This window comes from Scylla paramamosain, chromosome 8 (genome assembly GCF_035594125.1).
Source record: "Scylla paramamosain isolate STU-SP2022 chromosome 8, ASM3559412v1, whole genome shotgun sequence".
Lineage (NCBI taxonomy): Eukaryota > Metazoa > Arthropoda > Malacostraca > Decapoda > Portunidae > Scylla > Scylla paramamosain.
In genome coordinates, this window is record NC_087158.1 from 18,979,540 (window position 1) to 19,001,306 (window position 21,767).

Here is a 21,767-nt window from a genome sequence, read left to right on the forward strand (position 1 = left end):
AGAGAAAAATGTGAAAACGGAGAAAAAAAAAAAAAAAAAAAAAAATAAATATATATATATATATATATATATATATATATATATATATATATATATATATATATATATATATATATATATATATATATATATATATATATATATATATATATATATATATATATATATATATATATATATATATATATATATATATATATATATATATATATATATAATACACAGACACACACACACAATATGTAAGTATTACAAGTTGTAGACGAGTCAAGGCGTGGGCATAAACTATAGCTGTACATGACATCAGCACTAATCTCCATCACCTTGGCTGAGCACCTTGGAACACTGGGTCACTGTGATAAGTTTTCCGGAGTTTACCAGGTTTCTCCAGATGAGGACATAAGGAAGAAAGAACCGGCGTTCTGAGACTTGGCTGGATGTATATATCAGTGTGTTAAGATGGTTTGGGCACATGGGGAGAATGAAGGACAGAAAACTAGTAAAGACTGGGTCCATACACCAATGGGCCCTGCCAAGTGCACCCACATTCCTCCCCAGGGGTCAAGGGGACATTTTCATGTACTCACCACTGTCACTTTCCACCCTGCACAATCAAACCTGTTTGCTGCACAGCCGCTCCTCTCTTATTTAGTGCTCTCTTCATACAATTCATCCACTCTAGGCACGGTTCTCTTACCTTCTACCGCACACATCTAACCTCTCCACTATTTTTTTGTCCACCATTCTCTTCACGTGCCCAAACCAACTTGACATACAATGATCTCTCCATTCAACTCTTCCTCTCTCTAAACACCAGTTCTTATCTCCTCATTTCCTATTCTATTCCTCCATGTTACTCCATATATACTCCTTAAACATTTTGTTTTCATTACATTTAACCATTCCTTCTTTACTACTCATCCCCATACAGCACACTGGGCACCACAATTCCCTCATGGAACATTTTTTATACACTCATATCTAGTGTATTATATTTAAAGATCTTTCTCAGTTCACCAAATACCTTTCCTGTTTCTTTCACTCTGCACTTCACCTGTCTCAATTTTTGTATCCACTGTAACTGCTGATACCAAATACTTGAAACAATTTACCTTTTCCAGCTGTTCTCCGTTCAAACTTTCATTCATCCTTTCATCATCTATCTCTCTTTAGCATTTCATAACTTTATTTTTACCAACATTCTCTTTCAGCTTCTCCACATGTATAAACATAAGTCTATCATTATTTTTTTTTTCTGAGTCTGCCACTAGAGCTGTATTATCAATAAATAGTATCTGACTCAGATCCCATATCTTTTCATTCTCATTGATCAAACAGAATTCTGTCTAAAACCATATTTCATACTTTCTTTACCACACAACCCATAAACAAATTGAACATAATGACTTGAAATTAAGGGCCTGCTTATACTTTCCTTAGTGTGCAAAGTAGTGTCTAAGCATATTTTGTGGCACTGTATTAACATACATTTGCCATCTTGCTCTTATGTGTGTGTCTGCCAAGTGCAGATGCATCTGCTTGTTCTATCAGAAACTGTCTACATCACACTATGAAGGAGAGAGAAAGAGAGAGAGAGAGAGATATTCAGAAAGTAAAATATACAGTAAAATCCCTCTTATCTGGCATCAACGGGACCGCCGACATGCCGGATACTTGAATATTGCCGGATAATTGAATAGAAGTGAAATTATGTCCACAATCACCACCCTACACTCATGCATCTTACCATAACAAAGATCAGCTGATCTTAATCAGCAGCTGATCTGATCAGCTGCTTAAGTGTAAGCACAACACGCTTCCTCTTTTCTACAACTTTAGGCATGATGAAGGCGTCAGGCGATAAACAGTGCACATGCGGGACTGAGTCACTGAGTAAACACAGTGCAGTGGGCCGCGGGTGGCGCGAAGCAGTGCGCTCTGGTGGCGAGGGGACAAAGTATGCCTCGCATGGGAATTTTAATCGATTTTATGAGTACACATTGATTTTTTATTGATTTTAAGGCTTGGGGAAAAATGTGCCAGATACTTGAAGCTGCCGGATACTCGAATGCCGGATGAGAGGGATTTTACTGTATACAGTTTGCTATGCTACATATACAGATGTAACTCAATATTATGCAATTACAAACAGTTTATATGAAAGATATTTCGATGCTTCAACTGTTACGGAGAGCACAACCTGGTTACATTGGACTGAAATAATGAAAAGAATGAAAGAAAAGAATGAAAAAAATGAATCATATTGGAATCATATTGGAATCATGCATGGAATGCATGCTGGGGCAACAAAATGAAAACTTCCCTCCTTTGTATCCATTACTACATTAATTCAAACTCTCTTTAAGATACCAGCCTCAGATGTGTTTGTGCTTGTGTATGTGCATGTGTATACATGTGTATATTGTTACAGGGGGTACCTTTGTGGTAAAAGTATAAGAAATGGAGGGAGGAACTGAGAAAGAATGAAGACAGAGAGAGGGAGAGGGAAGCAGACAAGTTATAACATGCTGAGTTTTAGAGTTTTGTTAAAAAAAAGCCTAGTGTATTCTTTTAATTATTTTCCCCACTTCCTGTTATCCTAGCATATTAAAATTACTACCCAAGAAAGAGAGAGAGAAAAAAGTTTACAATAAGAAAATTAAATTGCAGCTGGCCCCTTAATGAGTTGTAGCAGCCATATAAATTAAAATATTTCTGCCAACCAAGGGAGAGAGGGGATGTGACACACATTTTTCAGGCCACCCAGCTCTCCATTCCTTCCCTTCTCCCTCCCCCTTCCCAGTCATGTGATCCTCTTGACTTGACATCCCTTAGTTCAGTAGTGGCCTGATATTCATAAGAGGACATAATTTGGAGAGCAAGTGGTATGAGGCTGTATTTGGGGGCATAAGTAACATAGCATTTAGGGGAATACTAGCTCTACTCCTCACAAGCTTGACTGTTACGTCAACCCCTATTGGTGGCTTTATTTGTGCTGCTCTTGGTGTTTAAGGCAGGTATATTTGCCTTTGGAGCCCCACTCATGAACTAGCTTGTACTGGCATCCATTAGAGTGAGCATTAGAGTGAGCACTGCCCCACCCGTTGTCTTAGTCTAGTGTCTGGTGGAGGTTCTGTGTGTCTTTGTTGTTTAAATATGACTGGCCCTCTGTTGCATGTTATTGTCTGTCTCTGTGGCAAGAGGATATCTTTTGTACATGCTCCATGTTTGACTTTCTTCCATTTCTCCAGACCTGTCACCATCAGGGGTGGACAGAGTCTATCTTATGAGGATTCAAAGATAGATTAAACTCAAAGCAGGGTGCCCTAATATCTTAATGAGCAGTGGATGGACACTGTTGTGGGTGGTTTGCTCATAAGATATTATGGTCTAAATGTGTCATGTTGTACTTATGTGTCTTTCCTGTGGACGTGTTCTTGCAAGTCCTCTCTCAGCAAGTGTGAGAAGTTTTGCATCATACACATTTTCCCTGTGAGTGAGACAGGGCGGCAACCTTGAGGCATTTGCTGTGTGTGGCCATGATGAGTTAGTTATCTGGATTCGTGTCTTTGTTATAGTGCCCTGCACCAGACTACATGGATAGTAGTCTAGGGGAAGCTGACACAAGTTAGGAGCAGCAGCAGCAGGAGGAGCAGACCGGAGTCACGTCGCTGGAGCATCGGCGGGACGTGTCGGCGCTGGTGGTCCAGCACAAGGCCCGGGTTCTGGAGGTCCCTCATCTCAGCTCCCTAAGGCTCCCACCACGAGCTGTCCAGAGGGAGTCCAGGACCACTACCTCCCGTGACATGCTGGTGCAAGTGCCTTGATCTTACTCGAGGCAGCACCAGCGCTCTTACACAGCCAGAACATCCAGACTGTGGAATGTGTTTACGGCAGCCACGAGTGATACACAAACAATGACACTCCAGCAAGTGAAAGTGGCTCCACACAGGTGGTGTAAAACACAAAGTCCCACACTAGTGCTGTGTTAATCATGTGTATATATATAGTAAGATGAGTTCGCTTTTGTATATATTTTCTTCTTTACATTTAAGTATAAGCTTTTCAAATAACAGCATAAAAAACGTGTTGTTTTAAGCCTGATGTAAATTTTTTGTTTAAATAAAAAAAATAAAAAAAGTGAGCAGCAGCTGTAAGAGTTTGTGGGTGTAACAGCGTTGATGACCTTAATCAGAGTTATAGTTAGGCCATGGACAAGGCAGTAACTATTTGTAACCAATGAATTGCCTGGATTTATGTAGTTTTTGCCCCATACTAAACTACAAGTTTGGTAGCCAAGGGAAAGCTGACCTGAATTAGCGCAGCTGTAAGTCGGGCTGGTTCTGGTTGTAACAATATAATGTAATATAATATAATATAATATATACATATATATATATATATATATATATATATATATATATATATATATATATATATATATATATATATATATATGGTAAGCCCTTATTATACCAGACCCTGTAATAGCAGATTTCCGCATTTAACAGACATGTATGGCCTACAGACTATCCACTGAATTTAATGAATAAATGTCAATAAATGAGGCAGAACGTCTGGCCAGTGGCCAGAATATTAACCATCTATTATTATTGATAATTCATTAAATGCTTACAACACACATTCCACATTACTGAACATCAGGTACATGTTTGTCATCATCACAAATATTTATTACACTGTGGTATGTTGACATGTTTGGAGCTCCCTTCTAGTGGAGCTCATCCTGGTAAGTAATCCTGGTGGTGGCAGCAAGTGAATGAGTGAGGGTGGGAGGGAGGGAGGGTGTGGGTATGGGTGGTGGTGATGGTGGTGGTAAGCACACACCACACCAACCAAGGTTGTGCTGTCTGCCATAATTATGGTATTTGTTTTAATTTGGTGTTTGTCTGCCATCTCCCATATATTGTCTACCATACACTATACCATAATGTATAGAAAAAAGTCATAATTTTCACATTGCTGTATAATGATTTGGGCTGGCTGGCGGTGCAACCCTGGCACCCACACACTGCTTCTGCCTCAGTCTTGCACCAGCAGATGTTATTAGAAGTCTCCGTAAGATTTGTTGTTTTATTTTTACCAAAATAAAGTATATGCTGTATCATTTACATCTAATGAGAGAGAGAGAGAGAGGAGAGGGTAAGGAAGGGTGAGGGGGTTAGAGGTTGTGGTGCTCCTGACTCACTCACTGCTACTTTAATCAACTTTTGCCTTTAACATCAGTGGCTTCACCCCAATTAGTTCAGTATCACAAGGGTTTACTGTATATGTGTATGTGTGTTTATTTATATATGTATGTATGTATGTGTGTGTGTGTATATATATATATATATATATATATATATATATATATATATATATATATATATATATATATATATATATATATATATATATATATATACACACAGTAAACCCTCATTATGATGAAATAATTGGGTTGAAGCCACTGACATTTAAGGCAAAAACTTATATATATATATATATATATATATATATATATATATATATATATATATATATATATATATATATATATATATATATATATATCAGTTTTTGCCTTAAATGTCAGTGGATACACACACACACACACACACACACAATGCAAACACCTTGTTAGATGCTTCAGTGAATTAAGCTTGAGCTTTCCTGATCATAAGTGATCATCATAATATATCTGGAAACACAATTTTTTATGACCACTAATGACTTGATGAATGCCTTACATCTTTATCTTACCCAATCCCAGCTGATGGTCATAAATAAATGGTGTAAGGCTTCACATATGATGGCTAGAATAATTTTGATGATTGAAAATCATCATAAACATAATTTGCATGTTAATAAACAGTTATGAATGCTTGAGTGCCTTATCATCATGCTTTCCTTGCCTAACCACAACTGACCATGATAAACAAACTTCAGTTTCCACTGTTAGAAAATCATCCAAATCAATTCTGAATAAAATGGTAGAGATAATAGTTTTTTTCTTTTCCAATTATATTTACATTTATATCAATGAATATATATTATGATCTTCATGCTTAAATGGTTGAGTCACAATTTTGGTTTGGGTGTGGTAACACCCAAACACCTGTTGTAAAAGTCAGTACAAGTCTAGTTATGAAAAAAATAAATAAAAATAAATAAATAAATAAATAAATAAATAAATAAATAAATAAATAAAATGGATAGTGAAGGGCTGGAACACTCTAAATAAACAAAAATGGTTTTAAGAAAAGTTATCTCCCCCAATCACTCAAAAAAATTTTATATTCATTACATTCTACCATTTCAAACTGATGGATTTGAAATGACTCATGAAAATCCTGGAGTGATGACTTCAGTACCCTAAAGAAAATGGAGAGCATGAAGTTGGCATAACATAGAGTGAAGAAGAGAGCATCATGAATTACAGAGTAAACCAGATAACTTGACCACACTTAAAAGAAAAATGTGAAAATGGCGATTAAATGTCATGTGACAAACAAATAACAAATAGTCAATTTGAGTAACATAATAGCAACCTAAGGTTGGTAAAAGATGACAAGGCAGAAATGAGATATAATGTTTGTTGAGGTGACCTGAAACATATGCAGCCACATGAGATAGCTAAAGGTGGAAAAGACATTTTCCCTGTGAATAAAAGGTGAGGCTGATGATGCTGATGCTGGTGATGATGCTCATGATTGATGATGAAATGTATCTTAATATTAGGTATGCTAAAATGAGCAATTTTAGTTGTGGACAAGGTTCTAGAACCAGTCACAAGGGTTTTAACATGTCCCACTAAGTATGACAGTATGTATAGCTCCAAAATAATTTCAAATGGAGACTCTCTAACATGTTGGCTGCTCACCGTCATCCTTCTTTCTTGATGTGGCCGCTTTCCTAAATCATTATGTGCAAAATATTTTGGGTCTATATAAATTGCATACAGTATAAGATGGTTGTCAGCTGCATCATATAAATTAAAGTCTATTATGAGAATCTTATAATGTAGTTTATTCTGATTTCACTAACTTATTTGTAGACATATTTACATGTATTCCATGGATGATTAAATTTTATCAAATATTTCATATAATTTCACTGACAACTGACATAAGGTTTTATCTTGAAATAATTATATCAATTTGCACATACCAAAAAACCTTAAAAATACTTCCAAAATTAGTATAAAGAAATGTGAACAAAATGAGTAATTGAGAGCAACTGTAGAATGCTTCATTCATCATATTTACATACATAAATAATGAAGAATAGGAAACTATAAAACTGCTTCCATATCAAGCAACACAAATTTGGTACCACCTCCAAGTTTGTACTAGGACGACGGAGTTGTCAGAAACAGGAATATTCACAAAACTGATCCTCAGACTTTTTAGGCACAACTATATAATCATAAGTATACAAAGTGTGACTTTAATATGAATGATTATTTAGTTTTAATAACATGAAAATCCGAGAATTGATTATGAAAATAAAATGCTTCTAAAGAATATATTTAGATATTTAGATTAAAGTACAGTATACAAGTAAAAGGAGAGAACTATAAAACATTTTGCTAAAATGTGCCTCCAGACTGAATCTAGTATAAACAAATGAATATTAACTCTTGTGTGTGTGTGTGTGTGTGTGTGTGTGTGTGTGTGTGTGTATATATATATATATATATATATATATATATATATATATATATATATATATATATATATATATATATATATATATATATATATATATATATATATATATAAACACATATAGGTACACTTCTTAAATAAAATATACAATTCAAAAATTTCAAGGTTTGGATGATTTGAAAATTTACATCCTATGATGCTTTTATACAAACCATTTGATAATCTACCTCATTTGGATATGTGGTGTTCACTGCAAAACTTGTAATAAGATGTGAAGAATAGACCTGAAAACAAAAGGAATTTCAATACAATTTCACTTCTTCACAATACAATGAGTTAAAAATATTTAGAAATGATGGAGAGAGAGAGAGAGAGAGAGAGAGAGAGAGAGAGAGAGAGAGAGAGAGAGAGAGAGAGAGAGAGAGAGAGAGAGAGAGAGAGAGAGAGAGAGAGAGAGAGAGAGAGAATCACAAGCTGTGTTGTGCTCTGTTTTTAAAAAAAAAGGAATCTGGAACCTTATCAACTGACTGATGGCTATCCTTCTTGTAACAGCAACTATACCAAATGTGCAGTGATAGACAGAGAGATTCACTAATCCAATTACATTAATACATTGGAAGAAATCTGAAGTCAAGTATTTCTCATTGGCTTGCAACCTGCAGTGGGTTGAGCTGTCAACCATTTTTTAACCCATGGACTGTCAGTCAACAATATTTCAAGTGCTATAGTTATAACACTGAGCAAACAAGATGCCTCTATGTAAAAACCTTAAACTGGCACTCAAAGTACAGCAGGTGTACCAAGACATGACTGAAGTGGTTCAATCGATGCTTAATGAAAAAAAATCAAACAACTTGAAGCAAACAACACTGAATTGAATGTCACCCTACAGTTCACTCAAAGGTAAGTAGATGATTTGAAGAAATCTTCTGTGAAACATGATGAAGAAATCAACAAACTGAAGAAAGAGAGAAACTGAAGAACACAAAATATGATGAAGAAATGGAGATCAAGAAAAGACTGAACTATCAAGAAGACTACTCCTGTAGGAACAATTTACACATTGATGGTATAGAGGAAAGTCCAAGTGAAAACTGGGTGATGACTCTAAGAAAAGGTTCAGTGTCTAGCTCAGGATAAACTTTGCATGGGTGAGGTACAGCTGGAGCGGGTTCACAGGATGGGTCAAACACTGTCTCATCAGGATGATGAACCATGGAGGCCATGCACCATTGTTGCCCGTTTTTGCCAATATTCCAACCACTAGCAGGCGCTTCGAAACACACTGAAGCTAAAGAATACAAACATCTTGGATGAGGACCTGTGTGAAGCCTCTGTTGATGAGTGAAGAACTCAGCTCTCCAATCTTCGTAGGGCTCAAGCACAAAGCAAGATAGCTTACTTCAGCTACACCAGACCAGGTTAGTTATCAAGGAGAGAATGGAAAATGTTACGCCTGCCAGTACAAGTAATCTTTCTGCTTCTGCCTCTACAGATTCTTGCCCTGCCATTGCTGCCCCCATCCCTGCCAGTGATGCCACTACTGCAACATCCCCCAGTGACTGGTTCATATCCTGTGGTTGGAACAAGACAGGAGCAATGAGCAGTCCTAAGAGGACTGCTAGTAAGAAAAGTAAGTTCTACAAGTAACTGTATGACTTTAGTGTACTATCATCTTCAATACTGATATGATGCCTTTTTATACCACTGATGATTATCAGCTTAGAAACTTGCTTGACATAAATGTTAGTGAAGATAAATTTTTCCCTGCAGCCATTGTAACCACTTAAGTTTTAACCCTAACAGCTACTCTTTAAAGGCATCTTGTGACAATGGCCTTTTTAGCCATGACTCTGGTGAGCTGGAGACTTTACATTCTGTGCCAGAAACTAAATATTATCACCAGGAGGATTTTTACTCCCTCATTCACAATCGCTCCAAGTGTATGTATGAATAATATCTGGAGCATTTTTAGTAATTTAGATGTTTATTGACAATCGTTTAATCTCAACTATAAATTAAATACAATTTCTTTGTTTTTGTGAAACTAGAATTTCAGATGATACTTAATTCATTTAATATTACATGATTTAAAATGTTAATGAAAAATAAAAATGGGCAAGGAGGAAGAGTTGTGAGTACTGTACATCAAGGATAACATTAAATGTAATATCCTTAGTAATATCAGTATTGTTGATGAAATTTTTTAATCTTTATTTGTTGAATATGAATTAATGGCATCATTTATAGTGGGTGTGATCTGTCATAGGCTTAATTCTAATATTAACGTGTTCAATGCTCTACTTGACGAGCTTCTTGAAAATATTAAGATTACAAGAAAACACTATTTTGGTTAAGGGATGTAAATATCGATTTAATACATTATTCTAGCACTAAAATCATACTGGAATATGCTTATATTTTACATGGGTATGGTTATTATTCATGTATTAATAAGTCAAGTAGAGTGACAGGCCAGAGTGCTTCATTTATTGATCATATCTGGTTAAATGATTATAACACTTCTGTTAAAACCGGAATCTTGATTACCAATCGATGTCACAGATCACTTATCATTCATCAGTTGTTCAAATTAAGTGGATAAAAAAGAGCACAAAACTATTCAATATATGAACTTCAAAAATATTAATGACCAAGATTTATGTCAGACATTACAATTGCTATTAACTGAATGTGATTTCAGTGATAATGTAAGTCACAATTTTCAATTATTTACACAATATGTAACACAAGCAACAGCTGAACATCTCATATAAGACACTGAATCTATCACATGAAAATTTAAAGAAACCTTGGATAACAAAAGAACTGGAAACAGTACTAAAAAAAAACCGACATAAACTAATAAGATATTTTGCAGAAGTCCAATGACATATGACAATGAGTAGAGAAGTTATCAAAACATGGTTAACAGAAAACTAGATGATGTTAAGAAAGAGTATCATAAATCAAAACAAGAATCTGTGTTCGGGAATTCTAAAAAGATCTGGAACACCCTTAATGAAATACTTCAAGTCAAACAAAAGAAAACAGTCATTGAAAACTTATGATGAATGGTGAGGTAATCTCTTCTCCCAGAATAATATGTAATGAAATTAATTCTTATTTTCATCCATAGACCAAGAGTTGGACAGAAACTTAGATGTATCTAATTTGCAACATGTACATTATTTGTGGTAGATTTCCTTCTATGAATCTGCTTCCTATGAACCCTAAAGAAATCACCATAATCATCAAGCAATTGATTCTTGTCCTGGTCATGTTAAAACTGAAAGATTCTTGTCTTGTTATCTTAGTTATGTTAAAGTTTTAAAACTTGGTGTTCAAGTAATACCTCCTGTATTATTCGAACTAATTAACACCTCATTCCAGCATGGAACATTTCCTAATATCCTGAAAATAGCCAAAATAATTCCTGTTCATAAGGCAGGGATAAATTTCAGCCTTCAAAGTATTGCCCAATGTCAACAATCAGCAAAATTATAGAAAAGGCAATGTATGACAGATTATTACATTTTCTAGATGAAAACAAGATATTAATTATAAATCAATTAGCTTTGGAAAAAAATCCCTACAAGAAGCAACAATTAAGCTGATTAATAATGCATTACTGAGAAATGATAAAGGTCTTTTTACAATTGCTGTTTTCTTAGATTTAATGAAGGCCTCTTATACAATAAATCATGCTATACTATCGCAAAAGTTGAAATTCTATGGCATCAGGAATGAGTTAACTTGCTTTATTAGTTATTTAAATGGAAGAGAGCAGTTTACATAAATTAAAGGTATCTCATAATATAGTAAAAATTTGTATTCCACAAGGTTCCACATTATGATCCTTATTGTTTTTGTTATATATTAATGACTTAATTCTACTGATATTTTGAACTTTATTGTTTGGAGACAACACAACTATTTCTCCTGACCCAGACGTTAAAATGCTTGAAATTATTCTTAATCAAGAACTTGTTAATATATCAAATTGGTTATTAACAGATAGATTATCATTAAATATTTAAAAGACAGATTTTATGTCATTTGCAGGGAATAAACATGTCAATCATGATATTGTAATAAGAAAGGGAAATAATGTAGTAGGAAGAGAAACTTCTGCAAAATTCCTTGGGATTATGATTGATGAAAAGCTGGTATGGAAAGCTCATTTTAATTATATACATAATAAAGTATCTACATCAAGTGGAATAGTTCTTAAAGTAAAGGATTACTTAAATAGAGGCTCTTTTGATTTTATATTATAGCTTAATTTATCCTTATTTTCACAAATGCAATTTTGTTTTGGGTTCAGCAGTGAAAACTGTCATTCACCCTTCAATATCATTATTGAAAAAAGTCATTAGATTAATTTCAGGAGCAGGATACAGAGACCACATTGATTCTTTATTTGGTGATCTCTCAGTTCTCTAAGTGCATGATATACATACAGTAGAGCTGGTCAGATTTGTATATAATCAACTGCAAACACCAAATGTTGTAACAATTAATGAAGTTTCCAACATACATAACCAAACACTAAGAAATCAAAACCTTGTAAGACCTCCACAACCAAAATCAGAAACTAAATGATTTGTGATATATGCAGGATGTACTGAAGTGGATGTCTGCCAGAAAACTTGAGATCAAAAGAAAACATGACTTTTAAATTGGAAGGAGAGAGAGAGAGAGAGAGAGAGAGAGAGAGAGAGAGAGAGAGAGAGAGAGAGAGAGAGAGAGAGAGAGAGAGAGAGAGAGAGAAACTTAATTCCTGCCATCACTGGATATTTGCACTTGGTTTACAATGTAGGTTAAATTGCAGACACTAAGATTAAGATAACATGAGTTATTTGGTTTATCAGGGAAAAAATAATGTAATCCTTGAGTTAGTTTATCCCTTACAGAATATATGTTTTTGATATTTTTATTATAAACAGCAAAAGAGTTTCATAAATTTGATGGTTGTTATAAACAACAAAGCACTTTCCTCGATTTGAAAGATAATGTTTACACATGAGAGTACTGCAACAATTCACTTACCACTTGAAGGTTATGACCGCAGATGTGGCTTCTTTAATGTTATGTACCTGCAATATTTCAAACACCAATTAGTGGCCTTATTACACAACTTCCAGAAACTGCAAGTATATTTAAGTTCTATGAGCATATAGTTAAGAATGTGTGAAGAGAGCATTAAATACAATGGATCCCTGTAGAGCATGTAAGGTAGGAATGATGGGCAGTTGTGAATACAAAAATAGGACATGGCCTTAAGGGCCTTTCCAATTACTGGATTATATCTTATGTTGGAAATGGAACAGTTTCTGCTGTCAGGCATAAGTATTCCTGTTCAACTGACTCCAGTGCAGAGTTGTCAGTGAAGATTTCCCCTATTCCAGTGGCTAAGAAGACAGTGAGCCTGCAGGAGTGGTTTCCAAGGTTTTTAGTGATATTTCATGTGTCAGAATTTTGACAAATTAGCAAAGGCTGAGGCCATATTATGCTGACTTATGGAGTTTTACTGTATGACTAGCTGAAGTTTCAGGGGCATTGCTGTTTTTGATATATATTAATGACTTGGAAAGTGGGATTAGTAGTGAGGTTGGTAAATTTGCAGATGACATGAAGATAGGTGGATTGATTAGGTCAGATTCAGATGCCATTGCCTTACAGGCAGATTTGGATAGGATGAACAAATGGACGGGCAGATGGCAAATGCAGTTTAATATTAACAAATGCAAACTAATTAACGTTGGTAGAAGTAACCCACACAGTAGATACACAATAAACAACGAAGCTCTGGTAAGTGTTCTGAGATGTCTCTGCCAGTTTTTCTCTCCCCCCCATCTGCTAACTCTGTACAAAGGCCTTATCTGTCCATGTATGGAGTATGCTTCACATGTCTGGGGAGGGGTTCCACTCATACTGCTCTTCTAGACAGGGTGGAATCAAAAGCTTTTCATCTCATCATCTCCTCTCCTCTCCTCTAAGTGACTGTCTTCAGCCTCTCTCTCATCGCTGCAATGTTGCATCTCTAGCTGTCTTCTACCGCTATTTTCATGCTAACTGCTCTTCTGATCTTGCTAACTGCATGCCTCCCCTCCTCCCGTGGCCTCGCTGCACAAGACTTTCTTTTTTCTCTCACCCCTATTCTGTCCACCTCTCTAACACAAGAGTTAACCAGTATTCTCAATCATTCATCCCTTTCTCTGATAAACTTTGGAACTCCCTGCCTGCTTCTGTATTTCCACCTTCCTATGACTTGAATTCCTTCAAGAGCGAAGTTTCAAGACACTTATCCTTCAATTTTTGACCCTTTTATGGGACTGGCATTTCAGTGGGCATTTTTTTTTTTATCAGATTTTTGTTGCCCTTGGTCAGTGTCCCTCCTACATAAAAAAGAAAAAGAAAAAAAGAAAAAAAGAAAAAAAATCCTCTTTTAGTTTGGTTTCCATTAAACATACCATGTCTGGTTTATTATTCTTTAGGTAGTCTTTAAACTCCAACAGGCTCAATGCTAAACCATCTATATTTGTATACATAATTTTTAAGCTTCTGCTTGGTGATCTTCTGTGGGACCTTTGTGCCACCATTTCCTCACTTTCATGTCCACAACTTTCCAAATGAATCTCCTCGCTTTTTCCTGTGTTCTCCTTGTTTTTTGACTGGGCCTCTACTCTCAACTTTCAGTTTACTTCTCTCTTCTTCATTTATGTGTCTTTATCTATATTCCCCTCATTCCTTCTACTTTTCTCAATTTTCCTGTTCTTTGTAACACATGTTCTGCTGCTGTTTGTGACGTGAATCTTATTTTCATTGGTCTTATTCCATTTTCATTGTACTTTTCAATCCTATAAACCTCTTCCATTTGTTCAACAATCTCCTCCTTTTTTTTTTTTTATGTAGGAGGGACACCGGCCAAGGGCAACAAAAATCTAACAAAAAGAAAAGCCCACTGAGATGCCAGTCCTGAATAGGGTCCGAAGTGGTGGTCAAAAATTGAAGGATAAGTGTCCTACTCCCAACACTTCTGCTATAATCTCCTTAGACCTTTTCAACTCTTCTTTCTCTCTAGCTATTTTCAAGGGTAAGTTCTTCTCCTTGACCCCAAATACCACCAAACACATTTTTCTCTGTACTGTCTCTCACAAGATTACTTGTTTCCTTTATTATTTTAATCACTTGCTTTTCCATTTCCTTACTGTGTTTATGTTGCTGTTGCCTTATTATCTCCTCCATATCAACCTTTTGTTGTTGTTCTCTCTTTTCTTTCCAACTTCTGACTTCCTCTGTCACTAATTCTTTTACTTTTCCAACCTTAATCTTTCTCTCTTGTAAAGCTTATTTGAACTCCTTGTTCTCTTTCTTGAGTTTTTTATTTCTTCACAGTACTTCTTGTTTGTCCACTATTTTTGTGACCTCTTTTCTCAGTTCTTTGTTTTCTTTTCCTCTTTCCATCTCCCTCTTCTTCATCTCTTCTCCACTCAGTATCTTTTTTACACTGTCACCATCCACTTCTCTCTCTTGCTTCCACATCTTCATTATCACTGCTAAGTTACATATTTCTTCTCTTATTTTCACATTCATTTATTTGTATGAGCTACACTGAGGTCCTTAACCTTGAATCCTTCAAAAACATTTGCTGTGCCAGCCGCCATCTTCCCTGTTGATAATGTTTACTTTTCACTACTCTCCCGTTTCATCCTTACAGCCACTTATCGATTTACACTTCACTTCCCCTGCACTCACACATCACACAATTCTCTATTATGGAGACAGGACTCATATACACTTCACTTCCCCTGCACTCACACATCACACAATTCCCTATTATGGAGACAGGACTCAAGCTCAGCCCCCTGTGCAACCAAAACTTAGGTAGATCCTTGCAGCTCCTGAGGATGTGTCCAATCAGCTGGGCAGCGTGCAAGCACACGTGTGTATTTACCTAGTTGTATTTACCTAGTTGTATAGTACAGGGCCCGAGCCAAAGCTCAATTAGTCCTGTCTCCATACCCGAATTCATCCAATCTCTCTTTAAACATGTGCACACTCTTTGCCGCAACCACCTCTTCTTTTAAGTTATTCCATATTTCAACTGTTCGATGCGGAAAGCTGTATTTCTTAATATCTCCCAAACAATGACTCTTCTTTAATTTCTTCATATGTCCCCTTGTACGTCTATCTCCTTCCTCCACTTTTACAACTAGGTCATCTCTGTCTATCTTCTCCATGCCATTTACTAATTTGAACATTGTTATCAGGTCTCCTCTTTCCCTTCTTTCTTGCAGTGTTGGTAATCCAATTTCTTCCAGTCTTTCCTCGTAACTTAGGTCTTCCAATTCAGGTATAATTTTCGTAGCTGTTCTTTGTATTCTTTCCAATTTCCTTATATCTTTCTTCTTGTGTGGAGACCATACCACTGCTGCGTATTCCAGTTTGGGGGTTATCATGTGTGTTATGATTTTCTTCATCATTTCTTTGTCTAGGTAATTAAATGCCACCCTGATATTTGCTAGCAAAATATATGTAGAGCCAAATATTCCATTGATGTGTTTTTCTGGTGATAGCATGTCTTGAATTATTACTCCCAAGTCTTTTTCTTCTTTGCTCTTTGGTATTGTGATTCCTCCTATCTTATACTCCCATGAAGGTCTCCTTTTACTTCTTCCCATCTCCATTACATGGCACTTCTTTATATTGAATTCTAATTTCCATTGTTTACTCCATTCATAAATTCTATCAATATCCCTCTGTAGTTCCTCACAATCCTCTTGGTTTTTTATTACTTTCATAAATTTTGCATCATCTGCAAACATGTTAATGTAGCTATTTAAACCCACCGTCATATCATTTATATAGACCTGAAACATTATAGGTGCCAACACAGACCCTTGTGGTACTCCGCTTGTTACTTTGTACCAACTTGATTTATTATCTCTGATTACTGTGCTCATTTCCCTACCTTGGAGATAATCCTTCATCCACTTAAGTATTTTCCTTTTAGCCCTCCTCGATGTTCCAGTTTCCACATGAGACTTTTATGTGGAACTGTATCAAAAGCTTTTTTCAGATCTAAATAGACTGCATCAACCCAACCATCTCTCTCTTGTAGTTTATCTATTACTCTTGTATAAAAGCTCAGTAAGTTTGTTACGCAAGATCTCTCTTTCCTGACACCGAATTGTTTTTCTGTTATTATATTTTCTTGTTCAAGATATTGCACCCATCTGTTTTTAATGACTATTTCACAGAGTTTGTGTGTGTGTGTGTGTGTGTGTGGTGGGTAGCTACTTTCTTCAAAAGAATGTATGCCAATTATAAAAACAGATCTGTAAAACAAGCTTTATAATTACAACTCATAAAAGAACAAAATTATTAGAAGTAAACTACTCTTCTAAATATCAACTAAAATTCCAAAAATTAATTAGTTAGGCTTATATATTACACAACCCTGACTGACTCTTCTTCCATGCTTTTGTCCCATTCTCACCTGTCAAGCTTCTCCCAAAATTCCAGAAATCTTGCTCGATCTAAGTGGCGGCGTTCCCGGCTAAGGTTGATAACGTGCACTGCCCACTTGGCAATGTTCGCATCAAGGTTCATCTCTTCAAATTTAATGTGAAATGCACAAACTGTAAAACAAATGTTAACATTGCATATTTTGTAAGTCCATGTTTGTATAGTGTGCAAATATTAAATGTTATTCCATTTCCAAAGCAAAAAAAATTGAGATCATTATCCTTTCATAAATGTTACACTCAAATTTACAAGATCATTCTCTCAACTGGCAGATGAAGAATTGTGAAACATGAATATCAAACTTGTTAAAGCTTAAAGTCAAAGCTTGTGGAGAAAAATCATATTAATTCCTAATTCCACATGCAGATTAGGAAGGCTGAAGACTATATAAACACCAACAGAAGAAAATTTTTACCTGTCACAATATGAGGCAGATGCTACGGGTTGTGATATATATGAAGTTTCTGAGCATAATAAGTTACTGAAAAAACTATGAAATAAGTGATGTACAGTACCTTTCTGAATGGTGAAATAATGGGGATGGGTGTCTACGAGATACTGATACATTTCTGTACAGTCACAGACAACAGGTAGCATTTTTTTTTTTCTTTTGTTTAATATTTATTCAAAGTCAAGAATAGGATGATGGTGAAAGTATGGGAAAGAGGAAGGGGAGGATCTAATGTGTATGTCTACAGTGCAAACACACACACATACACACACACATGCACACATTCTCACCCACCCACTCTCTCTCTCTCTCTCTCTCTCTCTCTCTCTCTCTCTCTCTCTCTCTGATGGAGTGAAGAGAGTAGGAGAGAGAGGCAAAGAGGACAAGGAAGGAAATGAGAGTGCATGTCATTAAGTAATGAAGTGTATGAAGATGATGATGGCAAGAGCATGAAAGTAGTTTTGAACACTATAAAGTTGCTGAAGAATAGATGTAAGGGTAAATTTTTAAATAAAACAGGAAAGTTATAGAGGGGGAATGAAAAGAACATTTAGATGTAAACTACATGGAACAAATGCAAAAAAAAGAAGGCTGTATTAGAAAGCAGTGGTACTGTGTTGTTAAGGTCTGAAACATGATACATTAAAGGAGAGAAGAGGAGACTGAATGCAAATGAAGTGAGGTGTTATTCCATGTCTGGTGTAACACATATGAATCAAATGAGGAATGAGGAAGTGCACAAGAATTGATGTTAAAAGAAAGTCAGCTGATCAAGCAGAGCAAGGAAAGTTTACTACAATGATTTGGAGGGAATAGAAGAAGAGTGATTAAGATAACTGAATTCAATTTCAGAGGTGTATTGCTAGGTTACCATGAATGTAGCTTCCTGAAGGCAGCTAAAGGATTTTAGACCCATACGGTGACGCAAATCGTTTATTTAATTCAGTCAAACCTGAAGACATACATAATAAACATAAGACATGCGTAGCACTACTACCTATTAAGTACTGTATCAACATAATGCATCACTAATCATGGATAATGACAATTAGGGCAATCGACCTCTCATAATACAGATGTGGAACTCATGTGCTTGGGGTCTTAAGGAGGCTTGTCACCAAGCAACACCTGCATTTATATTGTAGAGGTCCAATCTTTCCTGAAGTAGTCACACCCGAATGCAGTGGTGGTACAAAGAGATCTGTCCCTCCGTACTTTGTCCCTGCTGGCCCTTGGTGCCTCACGCCTGACCATCTTACCCTTAGGTCAGCGATAGTTCACCCCTCCCATGTCACCATCTCTTTTTATCTCGCTTTACTGCTGCGTCAACGCTTTTCCCAGTAAATAAGAGCCTCACTACCACAACGTATCTATACCTTACATCTTCACCACTCTCATTCTCAGTTGCATTACATCTCTCATTTACTTAACTTTCAAAACATCAGAACTTAATATACTAATTCACTTTAACTCTCAACACAGAACATGTTATTTGTTTTGTCTTTATATCTATTTCTTCCATAACAGCGGTAACAATGAATATGGTGAAAAAGATGAACGTGACAAGTGTGAGGAAGAATGAATGATGGGCATCATGAGGATTAATGGAAATGTCTCTAAATGCATGAATGGAGACAAGGCCCGGAGATTCTTGATTGGAGGTTCTTCTTGTAGCTTGTCTGATCAATGAATGCATTTGTGTAACTGATTCAAATGCAAGAATGAAAATGTAGCCTTGGCTTTCTCCCTTTAAAGAGGAAGTCAGTTTGGTATGAAGATAGAGACAGATAGATAGAGAGATAAATAGCCATCCATTCCAACAGACATTTCAGGTGTGCATCTATGATATTAGGTACTGGCAAAGGTTTTAAAGTAAATCTGCACTGAAGATTGTAGCTATATCATAAGACGTAATATTTCAAATATGAAATTTAAAATTAAATGCTGAACAGATATGTAAAGTAAATACAGTAAACCCTCAGTTTTACAGACTAGTTGTTGGGAAACTTAGTCCGTTAATGCTGAAAGTCTGTTAGTAGAGGCAGAAATCTAAAAATACACATAATAATGATGATGAACCTAATAAACATATGTGTATATTTTTAATGAGTATGCTGTCTACACATTATCAATATAATGCATAACCATAAATAATTTGGATGTAAAGAGACTACATGTAAAAAAATATATGTATATAATGGTACTATACCATGACTGGCGGGATGGAAAGCTGCTGTAACTGTTGTGGAGCACCTTACCCCAATAAAGAATTCAATTGCCATGATCATATAATAGAGATGCACTCAGAATGATTATTCCGAGTCTGAGCTGTACTCCCCCAGTAGAGAAAGGGCTGCAGCTGCAGTAGAGGTTCTGGGTTGTGTATTAAAGGTGTTACTGCTGCACCAAGTGGTGTAAGAAAGAGCAGAGCAATGTGTGGTTTGAAGAATGAGACAAGTTTCAACTGTCTCCCACCTTTAAATTGCTCCCTGATGACAAGTTCTCTTGATCTTCATAAATGCTGGATTTCTGGGCTCGATGGTAAGTCCACATATGTGATGATGGTGTCCAGATATGAACAAACTATAGTGGATTCAAACTAACTTGGTGCTCAAGTTGTTGGGTATACTTATCTATGCTTTTGTCACCTCAACCTGGAAGTGGCCTGACCTGACCTTGATCAGCAGGGTGCAGTCTGGAGGATTCACATGTCAAGGACAAAGAGTAACAATACCAGGCAGCCTATATGCATAGGCAAGAGTACCAGAATATATACAATATCACAGTTCCATCATCAAATCAAAGACCATTCACTAAAACTTGCAGTCATATTATAACAACTTATAATTTTGAAATAATTAATGCAAAGGATTACAATATGAGTGAGAGAGACTGTCATATGCCTATTGAATGTGAATGTGACAGCAACGTCAGACAGGAACAGCCAACACCCTGAGTACCAAATAAAGCTGGATGTAAGTGTGTTCCATTCCTCAAAAATTTGCTTGCAGTAGAGTAGAAATTTTCTAATCTAAGTAAATTTTTCCATTTGATTCATTATAAACATTGAGATGCATTCCTGTGATCTCCCCAGAAGTTTACCCAGTTCAAAATCCAAGACTCATAATAATAATAATAAAAGAGAATACCTGAACAACATAGAATCATATAAATTTGTCAAATTTGAAAAGAAACATTAACCAGCAAATTAATAACAAACGTACTTACATTATACTACAGTGTATCGAATGTTTGGTGTGTGTGTGTGTGTGTTGTAGTAAGCATGTGGAAGAGGCACCATAGTAAAATTTACCATACTGGTGAACTAAAAAGACATACCAAATGCACTTGCGACAAAAAGTACCAAAGCTGGTACGTTCTTACCGAAACTGGCAACCATGGGTTAAACTAATGTAACCTACAGATGCTATTACAGTTACCAAGCGCAGTCAGTTCAAAAACTATTCTCGGTCATACCCCGTGGATTTCTGACCCACTGACCTTGTCCATTAAATCTGAAATCTACTAAGAGTGGATCCATTAAACTTAGGGTTTAATGTAGAGTCAAGATCATGGAGTGAGGAAAACAATCACAAATACACACATACTTACTTCGATTAAAAATTTCAACTGGATTGCCTTCATTTGGCCACCCTTTGAACTGCCAAGCTGGTCCCATGGCAAAAACTGCTACCACACGGTCCCAATCAGCATAGCTTAATTTGGAAGGGTTGTCAGTGACGCGGTAAGGGACAGTGAGGCCTCCAGGTTTTGGTCTCTGTATCAAGATCTCTGTTTCTCTTTTTGTCCCTTGCTTTCTTTTCTCTTCTAAAGAGACAAACCTGAAACACAATAAAGTGTGTTATATCCTGATAGGTCAAATTCACAAAATTTATTGGATATTCACATTTTTTTAGGTCACAAAATTTATTGGATATTCACATTTTTTAACTTATCATTACACTTACTTCATATCTTGAAGAAGATCTTTTGCGTTCAGCATTGTGATCAGTGATTTTGGAGAATTGGGAACAATGATAATTGGTGTACGGGATGGCTTCTTCATCTGCTGACCAGGTGCAGGCTAGAAAGTAACAAAAACATATATA

At 36.0% G+C, this 21,767-nt stretch overlaps 1 protein-coding gene across 1 annotated transcript in view; it reads right to left on the bottom strand.

The window, feature by feature from the left end:
* Nucleotides 1-7,817: 7,817 nt before the first annotated feature.
* LOC135102916 (parafibromin-like) overlaps nt 7,818-21,767 on the bottom strand; it is a 28,688-nt gene continuing 14,738 nt past the window's right edge. The window contains exons 8-12 of the mRNA XM_064008579.1: nt 21,627-21,742; nt 21,271-21,500; nt 17,179-17,320; nt 12,726-12,772; nt 7,818-7,957 (exon numbers count right to left, since the gene is read on the bottom strand). Coding sequence (XP_063864649.1) covers nt 12,736-12,772; nt 17,179-17,320; nt 21,271-21,500; nt 21,627-21,742 — 525 coding nt within the window. The 3' untranslated portion in view covers nt 7,818-7,957; nt 12,726-12,735. The remainder of the gene's footprint in view (nt 7,958-12,725; nt 12,773-17,178; nt 17,321-21,270; nt 21,501-21,626; nt 21,743-21,767) is intronic.